Below are 24826 nucleotides of genomic sequence, written 5' to 3'. Positions count from 1 at the left end.
GACAAGAGAGGCTGAGGTGGAATTAGGGGAGAGGCAGATTAACCGGACTGCACAGTTCAGAGTGGATTGGAGGGTAAGAGTCACAGTTTAAAAGTGTTAGAAGTGTTAGAGTCACAATTTAAAAGTAAAGAATAATCTAGTAGTCCAGGTGCGAGACTCAGCAAACAAAATGCAGTATATGGTACATTCACACAGTGTGCAATGTTTTGGCTACAGTGGTGCTTTAAAGGTTGTGAACCCTTTAGAATATTGTATATTTTTGCATACATTTTAACTAAAACTAAAAATTTTCACACAAGTTCCAAAGATGAAGATAAATATCTAGATCAAGATAACTAAATCAAACAAGTAAAAAATATTAGACCTGGTCCTTTATTAATGGAAAAAATGATGAATATCACATGTCTATGAGTGGCAAAAGTATGTGAACCTTTGCTTTCAGTATCTGTTGTGACCCCCTTATGCAGCAATAACTGCAACTAAACATTTCCGGGAATTGTTGATTAGTCCTGCACATGAATTTTAGCCCATTCCTCCATACAAAATAACTTCAACCCTGTTATGTTGGGGAGTTTCCTCCAATGAACTGCTCATTTCAGGTCGTTCCACAACATTCCTTTTAGATTAAGGTCAAGACTTTGATTGTACATACAGCCTTTATCAAGTATGGCATTTACAAACCTAAAAGGGGTTTTCTGGGATTTGGTCTGTTTTTAGTTATGTCCTATAGCGTGTGTGGCCTAATAAAAGGATCATACAGACCTGCTCCCTGCCACACTGGTCCTGCACCCTGGCTCCCATTCAGTCATCTTCCGGTCCCCGGTTTGTTTACTTCCAGTTGGAGTATGGACAGGGACACATGTGCCACTGTAGCCAATGGTCACTGGTGACGTTTTCATGTTCCACTTGGGACATGTCATCTCTCAAATCAGTGATTTGCGTCAGCGGTGCTCTTGACCCTATCCATATCCTGGCTGGAGATATGCAAGCCAGGGACTAGAATATGGGCAAACAAGAGAGAAAATTAAATGTTTTGATTGTTGAGGAAAATATTAACATTTTTGGTTTATACAAATGTTGCAGTAAATATAAATATGATCTACATTATACTTTACAAATATCTTACTGTTTTTACATTGTTTTTGTTTGTTTTTTACTCCTGCAGTTGCAAAAAGTGTTAACAACAAACACAACTACAAAAGGCTTAATGGCAGAAGACGCCAGAGCATTCATTCTTCTGTATGATAAAAAAGAGTAAGTATTGTATTGTAGATTTATTACAAGAATACTATAAGAAACTTTAGAATATGTGTCAGACTGAGGCTAAAAGGACATATTTGAATTGCATAAAATCACAGGATTAGGCCTCATGCACACGACCGTTCCGTTTTTTGCGGTCTGCAAATTGCAGATCCGCAAAACACGGAAGCCCCCGTATGCCTTCCGCAATTTGCGGAACGGAACAGGCGGCCCATTGTAGAAATGCCTATTCTTGTGACCTTATTATAGTGAATGGGTCCGCACACAAGCAGCAAAAACTGCGGCTTGGATGCGGACCAGAACAACGGTCGTGTGCATGAGGCCTTATATTAATGGCTGTCCGCAAATTGCGGAACGCACACTGACGCCATCCGTATTTTCCGTCAATAAAACTGGCTGAGGCCAGTTGCACCATACTTGCTTGGACTGGACTGTGTTTTATGTGCCTATAGCGCCCGTCTATCCCAGGAGACGACGGTCCCGTGAACTAATCCCGTTACATATGGTGGAGGCTGCGCTGGCACAAAAAATCCAGCAAGTTTTATGTCCTGGGTTAAGTCTGCTGTTCTGAAAAAAACAAACAGTGCAGATATGGAGGAAGTGCTGAAACAGCTGATCCAGGCTAACATACAGCTCCAAAAGGCGAATGCTAACCAGCAGGAAACCAATCGGTTGTTCATGGAGACTATGCAAGCTGGTTTCAGAGAACAGCAATCGCTTAATAAAAGTCTGGTGGAGAAGATAGCGGTGCTGGCTGAAAGGCCGCATGTCCAGGAGGAATCCATCTCTGTGGGGAGGAGAGTGCAAGCTTCCTTTCAAAAAATTGTAGCAGGGGATGATGTGGAGACCTACCTCACCATTTTTGAAAGAGCCGCTGAAAGAGAGAAAATCCCAGCCGAACAGTGGGTAGACACCCTTGCTCCATTTCTGAGTGGGGAGCCACAGAAAGCCTACTATGATTTGAGTGAGCAGGATGCCAGACAGTACCCAAAACTGAAAGCAGAAATTCTCGCTCGCTTAGGTGTAACATCTGCGGTCAGAGCCCAGCGAGTGCACAACTGGACTTTCCAATTGGATAAACCAGCGAGGTCGCAAATGTATGATCTTTTTCACCTGGCTAAAAAATGGCTACAGCCAGAGGTATCTACAGCCACTCAGGTGGTGGAAAGAATGGTCCTGGACCGGTTTGTTCGTGGTCTACCAGTTCGGATACAGTGCTGTGTGGGACAAGCGGACCCCAGGGATGTGGATAAGCTCGTCGCCCTAGTGGAGCGGTATCTGAACACCGAGGAGTATCTTTAAGACCTCTCTCCTACTTGGCCGGCCCCAGGGAGCCAGAAGTCTACTGATCGCGGTAAGACTGTTCCTAATCTAAAGGGGGCGAGGGAGGGCCGTAAAGTAGGAACTGAGACTGATCTATTAGCCAGACCTCTTAAGCCAGTTAGCCCTAGACAGCCTTGGTCAAAAACATTGTTTGCTGGCGATGTCAAGGACTGGGCCACGTGGCTGCCAACTGTCCTTTGGCTGATGAGCCTATGGAGTGTGACAGTGGGCGGAGGAGGTCATTGTTTGCGGGACCTGCCTACTCTGCCTTGCCGACCCCAGATATGGAACGACAAACTTGCAGCTTGGTGATTGAAGGACACTCAGTTCAAGCTCTGTTGGACTCTGGTAGTCTAATGACTCTTGTGCATGGTAGCCTGGTGGACACTAGGAAGCTTCAAAAGAGACAGATGGGGGTTATCTGCATACATGGGGATACCTAAAGAAGTACTCACTGACCAGGGGACGCCCTTTATGTCAAAGGTTACAAAACAGTTGTGTAAACTATTGAAAGTAACTCACTTGCGTACCTCAGTTTATCACCCCCAAACGGATGGACTAGTCGAAAGGTTCAACAAAACCTTAAAAGGGATGCTCAGAAAAGTAGTGGCACAGGATGGGAAAGACTGGGATTGTCTTTTACCATATCTTATGTTTTCTGTATGGGAGGTGCCTCAAGCATCTACCAGATTTTCTCCCTTCAAGCTAGTGTATGGTCGGCACCCTCGGGGTCTTTTGGATATTGCCAAAGAGACCTGAGAGAGTGAGGCTACACCCTACAAAAGTGTGATTGAACACTTGTCCCAAATGCAGGAAAGGATTGAAAAAGTAATGCCCATTGTAAAAGAACACTTGCTGCAGGCCCAGGAGAGTCAGTCCCGGGTTTACAACAGGTCGGCTAAAGTAAGAAACTTCAACCCTGGGGATAGGGTATTAATCCTTGTCCCCACAGTAGAAAGTAAATTTTTGGCCAAATGGCAAGGACCTTATGAAATAGTTGAGATGGTCGGAGAGGTGAATTACCGGGTTCATCAACCAGGTAGACGTAAGCCCTACCAAATTTATCATGTGAACCTAATCAAACCCTGGAAGGACCGAGGGGTGTTAGCAGCTTACAGCAGTGGGAAAAAGGGATGTAGCGTTGAGATACCAGAGGTAAAAATTGCAGACACTTTGTCGGGATCTCAAACCCAAGAGGCAAAGGAGTTTGTACAGAAAAATAAAGATGTCTTTTCTGAGCTACCTGGTCGAACAGATATAATTAAACATGATATTGTAACCGAACCAGGGGTCAGAGTCAACCAAAAGCCTTATAGAATACCTGAGGCTAGACGTAAAGCTGTCTCCCAAGAAGTCCAAACAATGCTTCAGTTAGGGGTTATAGAGGAGTCCCATAGTGACTGGTCTAGTCCTATAGTCTTGGTTCCCAAACCTGATGTCACCATACGTTTCTGTAATGACTTCAGGAAACTGAACACTGTCTCAAAGTTTGATGCTTACCCAATGCCTCGAGTGGATGAGCTGATTGATAGGCTTGTTCTTTACCACTTTAGATCTTACAAAAGGTTACTGTCAAGTACCGTTGACTGAAGGGGCCAAAGAAAAAACTGCTTTTAGTGTCCCTGATGGCCATTTTCAGTATGTAGTCCTTCCCTTTGGTTTGCATGGGGCTCCGGCCACATTTCAGAGGATGATGGACAAAATTTTAAGACCACATCGTAGATACGCAGCTGCCTATTTAGACAATGTGATAATCGATAGCACGGATTGGGAAAGTCATCTACCCAGGGTAGAAGCCGTCCTGAATTCTATTAGGGAAGCGGGTTTGACAGCGAATCCCAAAAAATGTGCCATTGGGCAAGAAGAGGCAAAGTACTTGGGGTACACGATTGGGCGAGGAGTTATAAAACCTCAAATAAACAAAGTGGAAGCCATCCAGAGCTGGCCAAGGCCTTTGAACAAAAAACAAGTCAGAGCATTTAACCGACCTTACAAAAGGGAAGGATTCAACCATGGTCAATTGGACCACGGAGGCGGAACAAGCCTTTCAGAACCTGAAGCAGGCTCTATGTGCCCACCCAGTGTTAGTCACACCAGATTTTAAAAAGGAGTTCATTGTGCAAACAGATGCCTCGGATGTTGGTATAGGGGCTGTGTTGTCGCAAGTAAGGGCTGGGAAAGAGCATCTAGTAGTGTACCTGAGTAAAAAGTTAAATGAACATGAAAAGAAATACTCCATTGTAGAAAAGGCAATTAAGTGGGCCGTAGAAGCTCTCAGGTATTATTTGGTAGGGAGAACATTCAAACTGGTAACTGACCATGCCCCCCTTAAATGGATGTGCGAAAACCACGAGAAAAACAGACGAGTGACCCGATGGTTCATGTCTCTTCAAGATTATAGTTTTACAGTTGAACATAGGCCCGGGCGTCAGCTGGGAAACGCTGATGCCCTGTCCAGGATGTACTGTTTAAGGGCACAGAGTGTTCCTACCCCAAGGTCGAAACAGGAGGGGAGGATATGTGACAGGACCAGGGAAAAAGTGGTAGAAGGAGTCTACATTTCACCTAGGTTCATGTCCTATATGTTCTAAAAAGCAGCCAGGGAATTGACAGCAAGGCAAACTAGGTTTTCTCTTTGCAAGGGTTTTGTTAAAAAAAAAACTCGTTAAAAGGGCCTGGCTGCTTGGAGCAGGGAGAGATGGATGGGTCCCTGCTCCAATTAGCCACTCCAGGTATTCAGGGTAACTGTGGCTAATCACCTTGGAACCTGAGTGTGCTATAAAAGGGCAAACAGCTCACTAGCTGATCTCTCTGCTCCTGGGAAGAACCCTGCTGGTTTAGTGAAAAACAACAGTGTGTTTTGTTGATGGAGCTGGGCATAAGGCTCAGTTTCATGTAGTTAGGGACTACTGCCTGTTTAGATGTAGTGGCCAGACGGCCAGGTATTTCATTTGTTTTGAACTGTTTTGTTTAATATTTATTTTTCTGCAAAAGTCAATAAAACTGGCTGAGGCCAGTTGCACCATACTTGCTTGGACTGGACTGTGTTTTATGTGCCTATAGCGCCCGTCTATCCCAGGAGACGGCAGTCCCGTGAGCTAATCGCGTTACAGCGATTACATGGTGGGGCAATTTAGATTGCAGAAGGTGTTGAATCTGCAGGTATTTAAAGAAATCTCCTCTGGGTACCTTGAATTCTGTTTGAAGTTCAATAAAGGATATCAAAACATCTTTATTGTAGAGTTGGCTCAGAGTTTTGATACCTAAGGAACACCAGGGGGATAGGTCAGTGTCAGGTATATGTAATTCCCTAACTGTAATGGAGATACCTCTAGCAAAGAGAAGGGCTGATGGATGCATCTCTGGTGGAACAAACGCCAGTGGTAAACTGAGGTTTGTAGCACAGTTGATAAGGGTGGTACTTTGAGCTGTGAGACGCTTATACTATTTATAAGGAGAGTTTTGAGATGCTTAGTAGGTGCTAGTGAGGATTCAATTTGTACCCAGGGAGTGTGAGTGTCTGACGTCCACCATTTCTTCAGTACCTGAGTCTGAATGGCCAAAAAGTAATCCCTTAGATCTGGGAGACCTAGCCCACCTTTGGATTTATCTTTTATGAGAGTGCCTGTAGCGATCCGGGGGTTTATTCCCTGACCACACAAAGTTGTTGAGTACGCCCTGTGCTTTCCTGAAAAAATGATTGGGGACTATAATGGGGGCCATTCTAAATATAAATAAAAGCTTTGGCAAGATTATATGGCGGTAGGAATTATGCACATGTGAAAAGAAAGAATAGTCCCTCTCAGATGCATGATGTATTATCCAAATGTCGTACAGCTCTTCCCGCCTTAGAAGAGGATTCAAGGTGGGGTATGATTTCCTATTTCTAGCTGTGGAATCCATCTCGGCATCAGGCACTAAATTGAAGTCACCACATACTATGAGGTGACCTTGTTGCATTTTTGCCGTTTTGGCTAGTACTTTATTGAGGAAGTGTAGTTGGTGCTTGTTTGGAGCATAGACAGCTACTATAGTATATGCTAGATTGTTTATAGTGCATGTTAAGATGATAAATCTAGCATTTTTGTCGAGGAATGTACTACTAGGTGAGAAGGCAATAGAATTCCTAAAGGTTAGTAGAACTCCTCTCTGCTTTTCACGATAGTGAGACTGTACGACATGTGGGAATAAAGGATAGTCACCTACGGAGGTGTGCAATCCAGTCTTAGGACTCTAGGGGGAACAAGTCCTGTTTGATGCCAAGCACTAGAAGTGCACTCCAGTGCACAAATTAAGGAGGACAAAGTCAATGCTTTGTACCCCTCTTGGCGTTGACTGTGTGCCATTCAGAACTTAGGTGGCGTGCGGAAGACAGGTGGAATTGCTCTGTTGATGGTACAGGTAGGCTCCATAAGCCCAGCAGGCGTCGACCCCAGGGCTGTGGAGTCGGAGGCAATTTTGGGTACCTGAAGTCGGAGTCAGCAAAAATGAACCTACTCCGACTCTGACTCCTACTAAATTTAAATTGGAATAAAAAAAAGCAAGTTTAAATGTTCGGCTTCCGGTTAGCGGAGAATCCCAATATGGTTTCCGAATTCCGTTGTGGTCCGTGGTAGCGGAATCAATAATCGGCCATTATTGATTCCGCTACCACGGACCACAACGGTATTCGGAATCCATATCGAGATTCTCCGCTAACCGGAAGCCGAACTTTAGACGCCGAACTTAAAACAGAAGTTCGCTCATCACTACTCAGGAGCCGTAGGATCGGACAGGCGCAGGCAGTCGGCAATACAGCGGCTGCGCGAGATTTCAGGGGCAAGAAAGGAGGACGCAAGGATCGTGGGGTGAATAAATTACATGATGTAGCGGAGGGGGCGGCGCCGTTCGGCTCGGATGTGGGAGCAAATTTATTTATGAGGAGGCGTGCTGGGCTTGAAAAAAAGCGGGCTGGGCACTGCAGGGGGGCGTTACTGGGCACTAGAGGAGAGGAATAACGCCCCTCTGGGCACCTTGAAGGTTAATTGGCATATCTTTTTTTTTTTTTTATCAAAATGAAAACTTGAATAAAAGAAAGACCCATGCTGGAATGAAGGTACTTTATTGAAAATTGCTATGTTAACCGTTTAATATGCTCAAACTAGATGACAGATTCCCTTTAAGTGACCGTGAAGAAGCATGCTTTTCATATGCTTCACTATATGGCACGCAACGCACAGTTAAGGAGCGGCAATACTTATACTTTCCATTGTGTTGTGTTCCGCTGTTACAGGGAACGCAACGCCCATGGTTAACCTAGCCTCTCACTGATAACTGATTAAGTAAATATATTTTTTGCAGGACTAGAGACACTTGTATAAGTGAAGGGAATGGAGGGTCAATAGTTCAAGACTGAAGCTGTAAACCATTTGAAAAACTGCTGTCATTCAGCTAAGGCTATAAAAACTTGTAAACTCAGATTGTTAGCTTAAACTTTAAACATGACTATGGGATTTTACTAGGGAAATCATGTTTTAAAATAAATGCCCCTTCCCCTGTCCCTTCCTGGATCCTCCCACTGCCCTATCTTCAGCAGAAGATCAGCACACAAAGGAGAAGGCAGCAGCTTCCTAGCCAGAAGTTCTGTGGTAATGACATGTATGTTGCCTTTCTTTCCTTCAAGGAATGTATAAAATACATTCACATATTAAATACAGGGGAGTCGGAGTCGGAAGTACCAAAAACTGAGGAGTCAGAGCATTTATCTACCGACTCCACAGCCCTGGTCGACGCTCCTCCACTGATGCGATACTGTGCTGCTTGCCATTGTGAGTGAGCAGGAGCTTCACGGGGAGCCCCCACTTGTAAGCAATACTATGCTCTCTAAGGGTGGTTGTAACTGGAGCCAGCAGGCGCCTCTGCCGTAGCGTAGCAGCCGACAGGTCCGCGTATAATTTCACAGACTGGAATGGTGTGGGCATCTCTGACAACTGACGGGCTGGCAATAGAACAGCTTCTTTGGTCTGGAAAAAATGTATCCGGGCTAGGGTGTCTCTGGGAGTAGTCTCCGGCAAGTGCCGGGGTCTAGGGATCCGATGAGCCATATCAATGATCAAATCATGGGCCGCACAGGAGGGCAGCAGTTTCTTCATAAGGGACTTTAGGTAGTCCGCAAGATCTGAGGGACCAACTTCTTCAGGTATTCCCCGAAATGTAATATTGTTTCGCCTAGAGCGATTCTCTAGGTCATTCATTTTGGCTTTCATGCGGTCAATTTCTGCCTGCATTTCTTCTTGGTTGTCAATCAGTTGGTTATGCGATGTCGCAAACTCTCCCATTTTAGTTTCCACATGTAAAACTCTAGATTCTAGGCCGCGATAGAAGATTGCAGTGGAGTTAGTAGGGAGGATGAAATCAGTATGGAGGGATGCGCTGAAAGCAATCAGCATTTCTTTCAAGAGGTTCCCCCGGTGCAGGTTGGTCAGAAGTGGGGAGCTTGTGTAATATGGAGGTAATAGGGTGGGCGTCTGGGCCCCCAGAGCTCGCCTCCACACCTGCAGCTGACTGGAGTCTAGGCCTCTGCTTCTCTGGGCTCCTCGTGTCTGAACAAGATGGCATCTGTGCCCTCGCGATGCCTGAGGAGGGAGATGAGCTTGCGGAGCCGCCTGTTGCTGAAGTCCGATCGTCAGACCTAGGCGTTAGAGGTAAGCCCGAACTGCTTTTCACAGGCTGTGATGGTTCGCGCTGCAGTGCAGGAGAGGGCCTGGGGTCCGTCTCGACTGAGTGAAGCAAAGATGGAGATGCCGCCTGACTCGGCTGTGCAGCGTCGGCTTCTTTATCAAAATAAAAGTCCAACTTGCCCTGTTTGGCATGCGCCCTCTTGCCCCTAGGGAATACCTCGCTTATGTAGTCGCTTTGTGCAGGAGCTGCAAGTTCAAGCGGCCATCTCGCTCGGCTGCCAAACCACGCCCCGTTATGCTGCTCTTTTGTGCTAAAATAAAATATCTCTTATATATATAAAAATAAGTGAAAGTCACAGTTAAAGGGGTGGCCACAGTGAAAGTCACAGTTAAAGGGGCGGTGAAAGTGACAGTTAAAGGGGCGGTCACTGTGAAAGTCACAGTTAAAGGGGCGGTCACTGTAAAAGTCACAGTTAAAGGGGCGGTCACTGTGAAAGTCACAGTTTAAGGGGCAGCCACTGTGAAAGTCACTGTTAAAGGGGCGGTCACTGTGAAAGTCCCTATTAAAGGGGCGGTCACTGTGACAGTCACAGTTAAAGGGGCGGTCACAATGAATGTCACATTTAACCACCTCCGGACCGCCTAACGCGCCGATGCGTCCGGAAGGTGGTTGCTTTTCTCCTCCTGGACGCATCGGCGCGTCATCTCGCGAGACGCGAGATTTCCTGTGAACGCGCGCACACAGGCGCGCGCGCTCACAGGAACGGAAGGTAAGCGAGTGGATCTCCAGCCTGCCAGCGGCGATCGCTCGCTGGCAGGCTGGAGATCCGAATTTTTTAACCCCTAACAGGTATATTAGACGCTGTTTTCATAACAGCGTCTAATATACCTCCTACCTGGTCCTCTGGTGGTCCCTTTTGTTAGGATCGACCACCAGAGGACTCAGGTAGGTCAGTACAGTCCCACCAAACACCACACTACACTACACTACACCCCCCCCCCCCTCCCCCGTCACTTATTAACCCCTTATAAACCCCTGATCACCCCATATAAACTCCCTGATCACCCCCCTGTCATTGATCACCGCCCTGTCATTGATCACCCCCCTGTCAGGCTCCGTTCAGACGTCCGCATGATTTTTACGGATCCGATCCATGTATCCATGGATCCGTAAAAATCATGCGGACGTCTGAATGGAGCCTTACAGGGGGGTGATCAATGACAGGCGGGTGATCACCCATATACACTCCCTGATCACCCCCTGTCATTGATCACCCCCCTGTCAGGCTCCATTCAGACGTCCGCATGATTTTTACGGATCCGATCCATGTATCCATGGATCCGTAAAAATCATGCGGACGTCTGAATGGAGCCTTACAGGGGGGGTGATCAGTGACAGGGGGGTGATCACCCTGATTACCCTGATCACCCCCTGTCATTGATAACCCCCCTGTAAGGCTCCATTCAGACGTCCGCATGCGTTCTGTGGATCCGATCCATGTATCCATGGATCCGTAAAAAATCATGCGGATGTCTGAATGGAGCCTTACAGGGGGGGTGATCAGTGACAGGGGGGTGATCACCCTGATTACCCTGATCACCCCCTGTCATTGATAACCCCCCTGTAAGGCTCCATTCAGACGTCCGCATGCGTTCTGTGGATCCGATCCATGTATCCATGGATCCGTAAAAAATCATGCGGATGTCTGAATGGAGCCTTACAGGGGGGTGATCAGTGACAGGGGGGTGATCACCCTGATTACCCTGATCACCCCCTGTCATTGATAACCCCCCTGTAAGGCTCCATTCAGACGTCCGCATGCGTTCTGTGGATCCGATCCATGTATCCATGGATCCGTAAATAATCATGCGGATGTCTGAATGGAGCCTTACAGGGGGGGTGATCAGTGACAGGGGGGTGATCACCCTGATTACCCTGATCACCCCCTGTCATTGATAACCCCCCTGTAAGGCTCCATTCAGACGTCCGCATGCGTTCTGTGGATCCGATCCATGGATCCGTAAAAAATCATGCGGATGTCTGAATGGAGCCTTACAGGGGGGGTGATCAGTGACAGGGGGGTGATCACCCTGATTACCCTGATCACCCCCTGTCATTGATAACCCCCCTGTAAGGCTCCATTCAGACGTCCGCATGCGTTCTGTGGATCCGATCCATGGATCCATGGATCCGTAAAAAATCATGCGGATGTCTGAATGGAGCCTTACAGGGGGGGTGATCAGTGACAGGGGGGTGATCACCCTGATTACCCTGATCACCCCCGGTCATTGATAACCCCCCTGTAAGGCTCCATTCAGACGTCCGCATGCGTTCTGTGGATCCGATCCATGTATCCATGGATCCGTAAAAAATCATGCGGATGTCTGAATGGAGCCTTACAGGGGGGGTGATCAATGACAGGGGGGTGATCAGGGAGTCTATATGGGTGATCACCCCCCTGTCATTGATCACCCCCCTGTCATTGATCACTCCCCCCTGTAAGGCTCCATTCAGACATCCGCATGATTTTTTACGGATCCATGGATACATGGATCGGATCCACAGAACGCATGCGGACGTCTGAATGGAGCCTTACAGGGGGGTTATCAATGACAGGGGGTGATCAGGGTGATCACCCCCCTGTCACTGATCACCCCCCCTGTAAGGCTCCATTCAGACGTCCGCATGCGTTCTGTGGATCCGATCCATGTATCCATGGATCCGTAAAAAATCATGCGGATGTCTGAATGGAGCCTTACAGGGGGGGTGATCAATGACAGGGGGGTGATCAGGGAGTCTATATGGGTGATCACCCCCCTGTCATTGATCACCCCCCTGTCATTGATCACCCCCCTGTCATTGATCACTCCCCCCCTGGTAAGGCTCCATTCAGCCATTTTTTTGGGCACAAGTTAGCGGACATTTTTTGTTTGTTTTTGTTTTTTCTTACTAAGTCTCATATTCCACTAACTTGTGCCAAAAAATAAAATCTCACATGGACGCACCATACCCCTCACGGAATCCAAATGCGTAAACATTTTTAGACATTTATATTCCAGACTTCTTCTCACGCTTTAGGGCCCCTAAAAAGCCAGGGCAGTATAAATACCCCACATGTGACCCCATTTCGGAAAGAAGACACCCCAAGGTATTCCGTGAGGGGCATATTGAGTCCATGAAAGATTGAAATTTTTGTCCTAAGTTAGCGGAAAGTGAGACTTTGTGAGAAAAAAAACAAAAAAAAATCAATATCCGCTAACTTATGCAAAAAAAAAAAAAATTCTAGGAACTCGCCAGGCCCCTCATTGAATACCTTGGGGTGTCTTCTTTCCAAAGTGGGGTCACATGTGGGGTATTTATACTGCCCTGGCTTTTTAGGGGCCCGAAAGTGTGAGAAGAAGTCTGGGATCCAAATGTCTAAAAATGCCCTCCTAAAAGGAATTTGGGCCCCTTTGCGCATCTAGGCTGCAAAAAAGTGTCACACATCTGGTATCGCCGTACTCAGGAGAAGTTGGGGAATGTGTTTTGGGGTGTCATTTTACATATACCCATGCTGGGTGAGAAAAATATCTTGGTCAAATGCCAACTTTGTATAAAAAAATGGGAAAAGTTGTCTTTTGCCAAGATATTTCTCTCACCCAGCATGGGTATATGTAAAATGACCCCCCAAAACACATTGCCCAACTTCTCCTGAGTACGGCGATACCAGATGTGTCACACTTTTTTGCAGCCTAGGTGGGCAAAGGGGCACCTTTCGGATTTCGCAGGCCATTTTTTACACATTTTGATTTCAAGGTACTTCTTACACATTTGGGCCCCTAAATTGCCAGGGCAGTATAACTACGCCACAAGTGACCCCATTTTGGAAAGAAGACACCCCAAGGTATTCCGTGGGGGGCACGGCGAGTTCCTAGAATTTTTTATTTTTTGTCACAATTTAGCGGAAAATGATGATTTTTCTTTTTTTTTCTTTTTTCCTTACAAAGTCTCATATTCCACTAACTTGCGACAAAAAATAAAAAATTCTAGGAACTCGCCATGCCCCTCACGGAATACCTTGGGGTGTCTTCTTTCCAAAATGGGGTCACTTGTGGGGTAGTTATACTGCCCTGGCAATTTAGGGGCCCAAATGTGTGAGAAGAACTTTGCAATCAAAATGTGTAAAAAATGCCCTGCAAAATCCGAAAGGTGCACTTTGGAATATGTGCCCCTTTGCCCACCTTGGCAGCAAAAAAGTGTGACACATCTGGTATCGCCGTACTCAGGAGAAGTTGGGCAATGTGTTTTGGGGTGTCATTTTACATATACCCATGCTGGGTGAGAAAAATATCTTGGTCAAATGCCAACTTTGTATAAAAAAATGGGAAAAGTTGTCTTTTGCCAAGATATTTCTCTCACCCAGCATGGTTATATGTAAAATGACACCCCAAAACACATTCCCCAACTTCTCCTGAGTACGGCGATACCACATGTGTGACACTTTTTTGATGCCAAGGTGGGCAAAGGGGCACATATTCCAATGTGCACCTTTCGGATTTCACCGGTCATTTTTTACAGATTTTGATTGCAAAGTACTTCTCACACATATGGGCCCCTAAATTGCCAGGGCAGTATAACTACGCCACAAGTGACCCCATTTTGGAAAGAAGACACCCCAAGGTATTCCGTGAGGGGCATGGCGAGTTCCTAGAATTTTTTTTTTTTGTCGCAAGTTAGTGGAATATGAGACTTTGTAAGGAAAAAAGAGAAAAAAAAAAAAAATCATCATTTTCCGCTAACTTGTGACAAAAAATAAAAAATTCTAGGAACTCGCAGTGCCCCTCACGGAATACCTTAGGGTGTCTTCTTTCCAAAATGGGGTCACTTGTGGCGTAGTTATACTGCCCTGGCAATTTAGGGGCCCAAATGTGTGAGAAGTACCTTGCAATCAAAATGTGTAAAAAATGCCCTGCAAAATCCGAAAGGTGCACTTTGGAATATGTGCCCCTTTGCCCACCTTGGCAGCAAAAAAGTGTGACACATCTGGTATCGCCGTACTCAGGAGAAGTTGGGGAATGTGTTTTGGGGTGTCATTTTACATATACCCATGCTGGGTGAGAAAAATATCTTGGTCAAATGCCAACTTTGTATAAAAAAATGGGAAAAGTTGTCTTTTGCCAAGATATTTCTCTCACCCAGCATGGTTATATGTAAAATGACACCCCAAAACACATTCCCCAACTTCTCCTGAGTACGGCGATACCACATGTGTGACACTTTTTTGCTGCCAAGGTGGGCAAAGGGGCACATATTCCAAAGTGCACCTTTCGGATTTCACCGGTCATTTCTTACACATTTTGATTGCAAAGTTCTTCTCACACATTTGGGCCCCTAAATTGCCAGGGCAGTATAACTACCCCACAAGTGACCCCATTTTGGAAAGAAGACACCCCAAGGTATTCTGTGAGGGGCATGGTGAGTTCCTAGAATTTTTTATTTTTTGTCGCAAGTTAGTGGAATATGAGACTTTGTAAGAAAAAAATAAAAAAATAAAAATCATCATCATTTTCCGCTAACTTGTGACAAAAAATAAAAAGTTCTATGAACTCACTATGCCCATCAGCGAATACCTTAGGGTGTCTACTTTCCGAAATGGGGTCATTTGTGGGGTTTTTCTACTGTTTGGGCATTGTAGAACCTCAGGAAACATGACAGGTGCTCAGAAAATCAGAGCCGTTTCAAAAAGCGGAAATTCACATTTTTGTACCATAGTTTGTAAATGCTATAACTTTTACCCAAACCATTTTTTTTTTGCCCAAACATTTTTTTTTTATCAAAGACATGTAGAACTATAAATTTAGCGAAAAATTTATATATGGATGTCGTTTTTTTTGCAAAATTTCACAGCTGAAAGTGAAAAATGTCATTTTTTTGCAAAAAAATCGTTACATTTTGATTAATAACAAAAAAAGTAAAAATGTCAGCAGCAATAAAATACCACCAAATGAAAGCTCCATTAGTGAGAAGAAAAGGAGGTAAAATTCATTTGGGTGGTAAGTTGCATGACCGAGCGATAAACGGTGAAAGGAGTGTAGTGCCGAAGTGTAAAAAGTGGCCTGGTCATGAAGGGGGTTTCACCTAGCGGGGCTGAAGTGGTTAAAGGGGGGTCACAGTTAAAGGGGCGGTCAAAGTGAAAGTTACAGTGAAAGTCACAGTTACTGTTATGGGGGAAACTGTTCATATTTTTTTATGACACACGGAAACATAAAATAAAATAGATGAACTATACCCGTGCGAATTATTATCATCCGTCGATAGAGACATGATACTGAAAAGAGCAAGAGAATGTACTCCCATTGAATATCAGGGTACTAGGTTGCTCTTTTTTCCTGACTTTGCTCGGCAGACTCAGGAAAAAAGAAGAAATTTCATAGAGATAAAGAAACGCCTGGCGTCCAAGGAGATTAAATATTCCCTTCAGTATCCAGCGAAATTAAGAGTGATCCACAACGGGACTTCTCTTTTTTTTTAAACACCACAGCAAGTGTTAGATTGGATGGAGCAAAGGGGTATTTGAAATTGCGCACCACTATGATTGAAGCGTTGGGGGGGGGGGGATGGAGCGGGGGAGGGGGAGAAGGGCCTGAGGTTAGAGGTTCGCTGATTGGGCGGATCAATAGAGAGGGGGGGATGGGAGGGAAGGGGGGGGGACCCACCTTGCAGCTATGGGGTTATGTTTTTTTTTTTTGTTTTTTTTTTGTCTTTCTTCCGTTGCAGTGAAGGATGTCCACTAGAATTGTAACTTGGAATATCAGAGGGCTTGGGGAAAGGGTCAAAAGACAAGCTATTATGGATGCCTTAAAGAGATACCTCCCAGCAATTATTTGCATAGTAGAGACTCATCTCACTAAAGAAACCGTGTTCCGCCTGACAACGGGATGGTATTCCCAATCTTATCACTCCACTTTTAGTAGTTCCTCTAGGGGTGTTTCAGTTCTGATTCATAATTCTGTGGACTTTACCCTCATAAAATCTTATATTGATGACCAGGGTAGGTTTATCTTTTTGCATGGTAAGCTGCATGGTTGCAGCTACATCCTCGCTTTCTTTTATATACCTCCGCCCTTCTCAATGTATCCACTGATCCAGCTAACACGTTTTTCTGAAGGGAGATCAGAATGCCGGCTAGTTCTGATGGGGGACTTTAATGCGGTCATGGACCCCAATAAAGATAGATTCACACTAGATGCAGAACGGGTGAGGAATGTATGTAATTCCCCGCTGCCACAGTTCTGCTCGGAGGTTGGATTGGTGGATATATGGGAATATCTGGGCGGAGGAAAGAGAGTATACTCTTGTGTTAGCAGGGGTGGTAGAGCAATGTCTAGGATCGATCTAGCATTTACCAATGAGAGTAATTTGAGTAATATCCGAAAGATACGATTTGGGATAAGAACAGTTTTGGACCATTCACCCGTACTGGTTGAGGTTTGCACTGGGAAGAATGAGGATAATAGGGGGTTGGGATTTAGGCTGAACCCATACTGGCTTACTATTATGGATAACCTTCAGTCCATTAAATCCCTGATATCCTCCTTTTGGGAGGTTAATCTTCCCTCTGCTAACATCAATGTAGTATGGGATGCCTTGAAAGCATATCTGAGGGGGGTCTTTATAAGCGAGATTGCCGCAGCAAAGAGAACATTTAAAAAAAAAGAGGAGGAACTGGCCAAGGCTGCTGCAGATACAACTGAGCGATTTACCAGTCAACCTACGGAGTATAACAGGGAAGAGATGCAGAAGGCCAGCTGTTCCTTGAAGAACTATATAATAGAGAAAGCAAATCATAGAGTATTCTTTAAGGGCCTAAAATATTTTTCGGAATCTGGACGTCCTGGTAGGCTTTTAGCTAGGATAATCACACAACAAGACAAGAAAAATCTATCTATTGTCTCTATTCGCAATATAGTGGGAGAAATTATAACAGACCCAGAAAGAATTAGGGACACCTTTTTACAATACTTTACTCAGATATATAGTTCCTCCTCTGGCTTGTCACCCGACCTGGCGGCGCGGTTCCTAGAGGGGATTTCACTTTCTACCTTAAATGAAGCCCAAATAGAATATCTGGAAGAGGAGCTATCTCTTTCGGAGCTCCAGGAGGCTTTGGGATCTGTCTCGGGGAATTCGTCGCCAGGGATGGATGGCCTTCCATATGAGGTCTATCGTAAGTATAGTGATGTGATTCTTCCTCAGCTGCTAGAGGTTTTTTCCCAGGCAATACAGGGAGGGAGCCTACCTTGTTCTATGATGGAGGCTCTTATTATTCTAATTCCTAAAAAGGACAAAGACCCGATAGAAATGAGTTCTTATAGACCAATTTCGTTATTAAATACAGACGCTAAGTTACTATCAAAAGTTTTGGCTAGGAGGCTCTCACGGGTCATATCCACTATTATCCACCCAGACCAAAATGGCTTTATGCCAAAAAGGGGTACCCATCATAACCTGCATAGGCTATTTATGAATATTCAGTCTCCGGGATGTGGTTCCCGTTCCATACTGTCGTTGGACGCCACTAAAGCCTTCGACAGGGTGGAGTGGACCTTTCTTTGGGAGGTGATGAAAAAAATGGGCTTTGGCCCTAGATTTATGGCGATGGTTCAGCTATTATATAGCTCCCCAGTTGCTAGGATTAGGATTAATGATACGATCACAGAGAGCTTCACTTTAGGAAGAGGTACCCGTCAAGGCTGCCCTCTTTCCCCTCTCTTGTTCAATATCTACATTGAACCCTTAGCAGCTAGCATAAGGCAGGATCTGCAGGTGGCCGGTTTTGGCATAATGGGGAAGCATGACCGTGTATCCCTCTATGCAGATGATATCTTGGTTTTTGTTCATCAAACAGAAACCACTCTCCCTCGCATAATGGATTTGGTTGGTTCCTTTTCTGTGCCGTCTGGTTTGGAGATCAATTGGGAGAAGACTGTTCTCCTTCCTATAGACGAGCTGCGAGGTGACTGGGATAACCAGCTAACAGTTTCTGAATCAATAAAGTACCTGGGGATTTCAGTTTCTGCCAAACCTCAGGAATATTTACAACTTAATTTGATTCCCCTGCTGACAAAACTGAGGGCTAAAATCAAGATATGGCAAAAAATTGTATATGCAAGAGCGGACAGAATCTCTTTAATAAAAATGGTAGTGCTGCCCCAGGTCCTTTATGTCCTGCGTAACTCGCCTGTATGGATCACAGATAAGTATTTTAGATTGATAGAGCGGATGCTTAACGACCTACTATGGGGGAGGAAGCGCGTGAGATTGAAGGCGCTTTATTTCTCCATGCCCTATAATCAGGGAGGCCTTAATCTCCCCTATTTTAAGGGATACTTTATGGCCTCTCAACTTTGCTTTTTTAATGACTGGGAAAATAGCCACTTCTGCAACAGGGTGGTGAAAGACTCAGGTTTCACTGACTTTTTTACTGTATTGGAGTCCGATTACTTATTGAACATACAGACTGGGTATACACTTTTTTGCAGAATGGCTATAAAGACCTGGCTGGTTATTAGGAGTTGGTGTGGAGCTAAGGCATCACTTATCTGTACCCCATTGTGGCATAATCCAAAGCTTTTGAATTTAAGGGATCTGAACTGTTGCCAGTACTGGAGGACTAAGAATGTTCAGTACCTACATCAGGTGGTTAGTGGTGGACAAATTTTGCCCCCGATGGAGCTAGGGCAGAGGGCAGATTTGGGCGAGGTGGCTTGGTATGCATATTTTCAATTGAGGTCAGCACTCTCTAGCACTCTGAATAGTCACCTTCTTCTTATAGATACTCCTGAATTCTTACATGATTTAATTACTAAGAAAGCTGTCACGAAAATTAAAATATCACATTGTTATAGACACTTAATGAAAAATAAATTTATGGGTCTTCTTTCTCCAGGACAGAAATCTTGGTCCTCGATAATCCCAGAGGTGGGTCCTCCAGAATGGGAGAATATAGGGGAAAGCTTAAAACTTGTTTCACAGAACTTTAATCACACTGTTGTACAATTCAATATTTTGCACAAAATATATGTGACACCTATGTGGTTATATAGGAGAGGACTTAGAGCCTCCTCTGACTGCCCACGCTGTGGCGACTCCGAGGCAGATCATTTACATCTGTTTTGGGACTGCCCAATGGTGGGCAGCTATTGGAGATCGGTCCAAATTACCCTGGCTCGTAAACTTAATATTGTTGTTCCTTTGTCTCCCAGGATATGGGTTCTGGGAGACCTATCGGAGGTTAACTACCAGCCCATAAAACGCCAACTATTGATTAAGGTTATGTTCTTGGCCAGGCTCTTGGTCTCTAGGCTATGGTTTTGCTCTTCCGCTCCAGATTGTAGTAACTGGTTGGCCCTGGTCGAGAAAGTGAAAAGTTATGAGAGGATTTTGTATAAACAAAGAGGATCTTATTCAAAGTGGGGTAAACTCTGGGAAGATTGGGACATGGTTAATTAATTAATCTGGAACTGCCCTCTTCTATCATATATCCATTTTATTTTTTACTTATTCATTTATTTTATTTTATTTTTATTTATCTTCTTTTTTTATTATTTATCTATGTGTGTATGTGCATGTATGTGTATATATGTATATGTGTATGCATGTGTATGTGTGTATGTATATATATATATATATATATATTTTTTTTTTTTTTTTTTCCCCTGCAAGGTGGGGGGGGGAGGGGGGGTTAGGGGGGGGGGGTGGGCTGGGGATGATCTTATTAGCCCGGTACTTCTGTATGGATTGTAATTGGCGAAGGATGTGAAGTTACTCCAGGAACGCTGGAGGATAGCGGGACTCGCCGGCACTGAACAATGACCAAAGTTTTTAGTTAAATCAGGGCACCGTGCGCTCTGTGGGCGGGGACCTGGGGCTCGGGACCCTGGGCGGCCCGGGGGCGGGGTGCGACCCGAAATGCGGTTCTCTCTGTTGATATGCGGTTTGACTGTAGGCAGTGATACGATACATGTTGTATGGGTGCTACTAGGGGACAGGGCCGGTCTCTGGTGGTTTTCTGTCCACATTCCTTTTAAAATGCCGGTGATTGCCGAGTGATACTCGACCTGAGCCCCCTTGCGCCTGAGATACTGGTGTGATTGAATGCGAGGTACGGCTAAGCTGGGCATTAATTTTCAATCTTAACTATCTGGGGATGAGGCACCAAAATATGCATGTGTTTTTTTTTTCTTTTTCTCCACTGCAGTAGAAGACTGCTGGACCCCCTAGGTTGCCTCAAGAAATGTTTTCGATCAAAGATCGTTGAAAGCCCGCTATGCATGGTTAATGTGAGCACCAGGTGAATGGATCTAAGATTGTTAATCCTGTCCTTCTTCACCCATATTTTGGAGAGGACGCGTGGGGTGTGCGCTCGTTCCCTGGTGGCCGCCCGGGTCGCGGGCCCTCGATCTCTGCCCTTTATAGACATTAACATGCTAAGTTAGATGCTGTATGTGTTTGCCCGATTGGGCTGCCGATGTCGGGGGAGCCCCGCTTTCCTCTTAGCAAGTGAGATCTCCACTTGACCTGTATTATCCCCATAAGTATGGGTAATTGAATGAAATTATTATTAACTATGTTTATAAATCAGAAATTTACGGACTTCAGGATCTTATAATAGCATAAATGTTATATGGATATGTATTTTTGTATTACAAATAAAATATTTAAATAAAAAAAAAAAAACTATACCCGTGCGAAGCCGGGTCCTTCTGCTAGTATATATATATATATATATATATATATATACTTATCACATTTTCCCCATCGTTCTGCTCTCAATATCTCATAATGACAAAGTGAAAACTTAAAGTTCCAAATCTTTGCAGATTTATTGAAAAGCAAAAACTATCTTGCATTATAATTAATAAATAGGGGGGATCACACTTGTGCGTATTGAATATTGGAGGGTTCACTATCAGCTTTGGTCACCCAATTCCAATCTGCCAAAGATAAATATGTAAATAAGATAGGCACTCCTATGTACCGTATGTAGGATAAAAAATTTCTTAGCGTCAAAAAGAAACAAATATTGTATCACCAATTGTATATTACATGTGCATTTATAAATTACAACAAAAAATAAGAATATACAAAGAAATCCAAATTAAAATTAAAATGTAGTCAGTGATTCATTGTTATTAATATTTCATTATTCCACATAATTAAATAGTCCATAAAATATAATTCTCCAAACATCAATTCATATAAGAAAAGAGTATTAGATCCTTTATATTGTGTTTTAGTGAAAGGATATCGGATCTTTTATGTTGTGTTTTGTTTGCGTTTTGTTTGCATTTTGAATACATATATATAAAAAATGTATATATAGCAGATGAAAAAAGAAATATAATAGATGAAAATGTCCCAAAAGTTCATAAAAAAAAATTAAATTCCTATAAACATGATCGATACTTGATCTTTGTAAACATGATTAGTAATAGATCTCCATGTTTATATATTGAACAGTTCAAATATGGGAATTAGTATATTCAAAGTCTATGGTTTATGTGAATAAAGCTCCGCTATTCAGATTCTTTATTTGATAATGACGTCCAAAGATACAAATATTACAGACACCTCTTGATTAAATGTTGTAAAGGATTCCACCAGCAACGTATTCTAGCACTTTCTGAACCACAAATAGGGGTATCTGGGGCTGTGCACTTAACCCTATCTTTAGGTGTCCTATTTAGAAACACTTGTAAGTGGTATGAATGGCATTCGGCGTTCTCCTATAAGCGCATGTGTGAGTGGTACTTGGTATCTTCCCTTTCTTCCTCCTACTGCTCACCAGGTGGATACTTTGCTCCAAGATTGATAGCCACAGCGCTCAATAAGTGGATTAATTTCAAAGTAGAAATATCTTTCATTAGATGATACTGTCAATATGCCAACAAAATATATATCGTAGTGACATACAACGCTAGACGCATTACGGAGCTCCAGCTCCTTTCTCAGTGGCTGTATGTCATATGGATTACTTTGCTAATTTTTATTGTTTCATAATTGCCAAAATCTGGACTGGAATCCTTTGCCAATGGGTTCACATGAAAACCCGCAAATGGATCAGACCTTCTACTTAATATTCCCATATTTCTCTCTTTTTCTTTTCTTTGTTCTTATGTATCGATCATGTTTAAAATCATAGTTAGAATACAGTATATAGAAAAAATGTTATTTTTTTGGGGGGAGTATTTCTTTTATTATTCCCAATCATTGTATCGAGTCACATTTAAGAATAAACATTGCCTTAATATACATTTAGACAAAAGAATGCAGAATTATATATAAAATAAATAAAAGATCCATATCGTTACTTTGTCTTCTCACCCCCTTTACATACATATATCTGAAAAGGCTATTCATGGTTAACCTTCAGATGTTGAGAGGGGGGAGAGCCCGACTCCGAGGAGAGATCAAGGTGCTGGTAAATGGAACAGCTGGACCTTGATGTCTCATCAGTCCCGGGACCACACCCCATTATCCCAAAAAAACAAAAAGTGCCATATCAGAATTTAGTCCTTGTGGAATTGTTTCAAAGTGTAAAATTCTCCTAGATTCGGCCCGAGACATACTTGCAATATAATTGCCACCTCTCCAATTTCATAGAATGCTTTCTATTGCTGTAAAAGTTAGACCCCTAGGGTCTATGTTATGACATTCTTTGAAATGTTTTGATACAGTATGCTTTTCAAAACCATTCCAGATATTAGTTATATGTTCTGATATTCATATTTTTTTTTTTTTTTTTTTTTTGTTTTTTGTTTTGTTATTCCTATATATTGCTTATTTCAGGGGCATTGAATCATATACATGACATTAATTGTATTACAGGTTAGAAACTCTCTGATTTCCCACTTATAAGAATTTGGTGTAGAACTTACTAAATCCACCTTCCTAGGGCCCGTAGTTGTTTTGTAATTCCCACATCTTCCACATCTATAAAAACCTTTCAGGTTCACCTATTTAGAGATGGTCATTGTTCTGTTCTTATGCTGTATGGTTTGGGCTACTTTTATGCCTATTGACGAGGCTCTAGTAGCAGTAGCAATAAAAAGGCGTATTAGTGATCACTATGGGGTTAAAGCACCTTCCAGTCTTCTTGGGTATGATGCCACAAGGTTTGCATATCTGCATTTTCTGCCATTCTTCTCTGTAGATCTTCTAAAGCTCTGTCAGGTTGGATAGGGACCATCTGTGGACAGGCATTTTCAGGACTCTCCAGAGATGTTTGACTGGGCTGAAGTCAGGACTCTGGCTGGGCCACTCAAGGACATTCACAGAGTTGTCCCTAAGCCACTCCTTTGTTGTCTTGATGTATGCGCTTAGGGTCATTGTCTTGTTGGAAGGTGAACTTTTGGTCTAGTCTGAGGTCCAGATAACTGTGGATCATGTTTTTATTAAGAATATCTCTGTACTTTGCTCTATTCAGCTTTCCCTCAACACGGACACGTCACCCTGTCCCAGGCGCTGAAAATACACCCACATCATAATGATGCCACCACCATGCTCCACTGTAGGGATCGTATTGGGCGGTGCCTAGTTTTCTCAAGACATGATGTTTAAAATTGAGGCCACAAAGTTCAATCATGGTTGCATCAGACCAGAGAATCTTGTTTCTCACAGTATGAGAGTCCTCCAGGTGCTTTCATGTCTCTTGTACTGAGGAGAATCCTCTTTCTGGCCACTCTGCCATAAGCCCAGATTGAAGGAATAGTGCAGTGATTGCTGATCTTTTGAACGTTTCTCCCATTTGCACACAGGATCTATTGGCTTCTGGGTCACCTCTCTTACCCATGCCCTTCTCCCCCAATTACTTAGTTTGGTTGGGCAGACAGGTCATGGAAGAGTCCTAGTTCCAAATTTCATCCATTTAAATGGTCACTACCTTTATACATACAATTGTACAAGTGATCACAAGAAAATTTCTAATATGTTTGAGATGGAAATGAGTGAGACAGACACAATCAGAGAGACCGCACAGTAATATAGGAAGCTGAGAGCTTAACACAAGTGCTTTAATCACAAACATACAGGTGAGTACTTCTCTGTAATTTCAATTTCAATTAATCTCCATTATCTAGTCCTGTCTTTTACTCTATAGGATTGATGGGATCCCACTAATCATGGGAACAGGGTTGAATAGAGTGGTCAGTAATAAGTGGGGTCTCCTTCTCAGTGAAATTGTCAGAGGGCTGCTGTGATGGCTAGAGATGTCCCGAACTATTCGCCGGCGAACAGTTCCCGGCGAACATCGCTTGTTCGCGTTCGCCGCGGCGGGCAAACATATGCGATGTTCGGTCCGCCCCCTATTTGTCATCATTGAGCAAACTTTGACCCTGTACCTCACAGTCAGCAGACACATTCCAGCCAATCAGCAGCATACCCTCCCTTCCAGACCCTCCCACCTCCTAGCAAAAAGCAAGGACAGCATCCATCTTAGATTCATTCGGATGCTGCAGTGTTAGTGAGAGGAAGGACAGTGCAGCTGCTGCTGATTTAATAGGGAAATCGATAGCTCGGCCAGTGTATCTGGTGTCACAGTAGA

General features: G+C 43.9%; 1 protein-coding gene across 1 annotated transcript in view; it reads left to right on the top strand.

The window, feature by feature from the left end:
* Positions 1 to 24826, top strand: part of LOC122922503 — a gene marked incomplete at its 3' end in the record, with an annotated part of 439559 nt that overhangs the window by 301814 nt on the left and 112919 nt on the right. The window contains exon 15 of the mRNA XM_044273117.1: positions 1166 to 1254. Within this exon, the coding sequence (XP_044129052.1) occupies positions 1166 to 1254 (89 nt within the window). The remainder of the gene's footprint in view (positions 1 to 1165; positions 1255 to 24826) is intronic.

This window comes from Bufo gargarizans, unplaced genomic scaffold (assembly GCF_014858855.1).
Source record: "Bufo gargarizans isolate SCDJY-AF-19 unplaced genomic scaffold, ASM1485885v1 fragScaff_scaffold_39_pilon, whole genome shotgun sequence".
NCBI lineage: Eukaryota > Metazoa > Chordata > Amphibia > Anura > Bufonidae > Bufo > Bufo gargarizans.
This window is presented reverse-complemented; position numbering and strand designations above follow the sequence as displayed.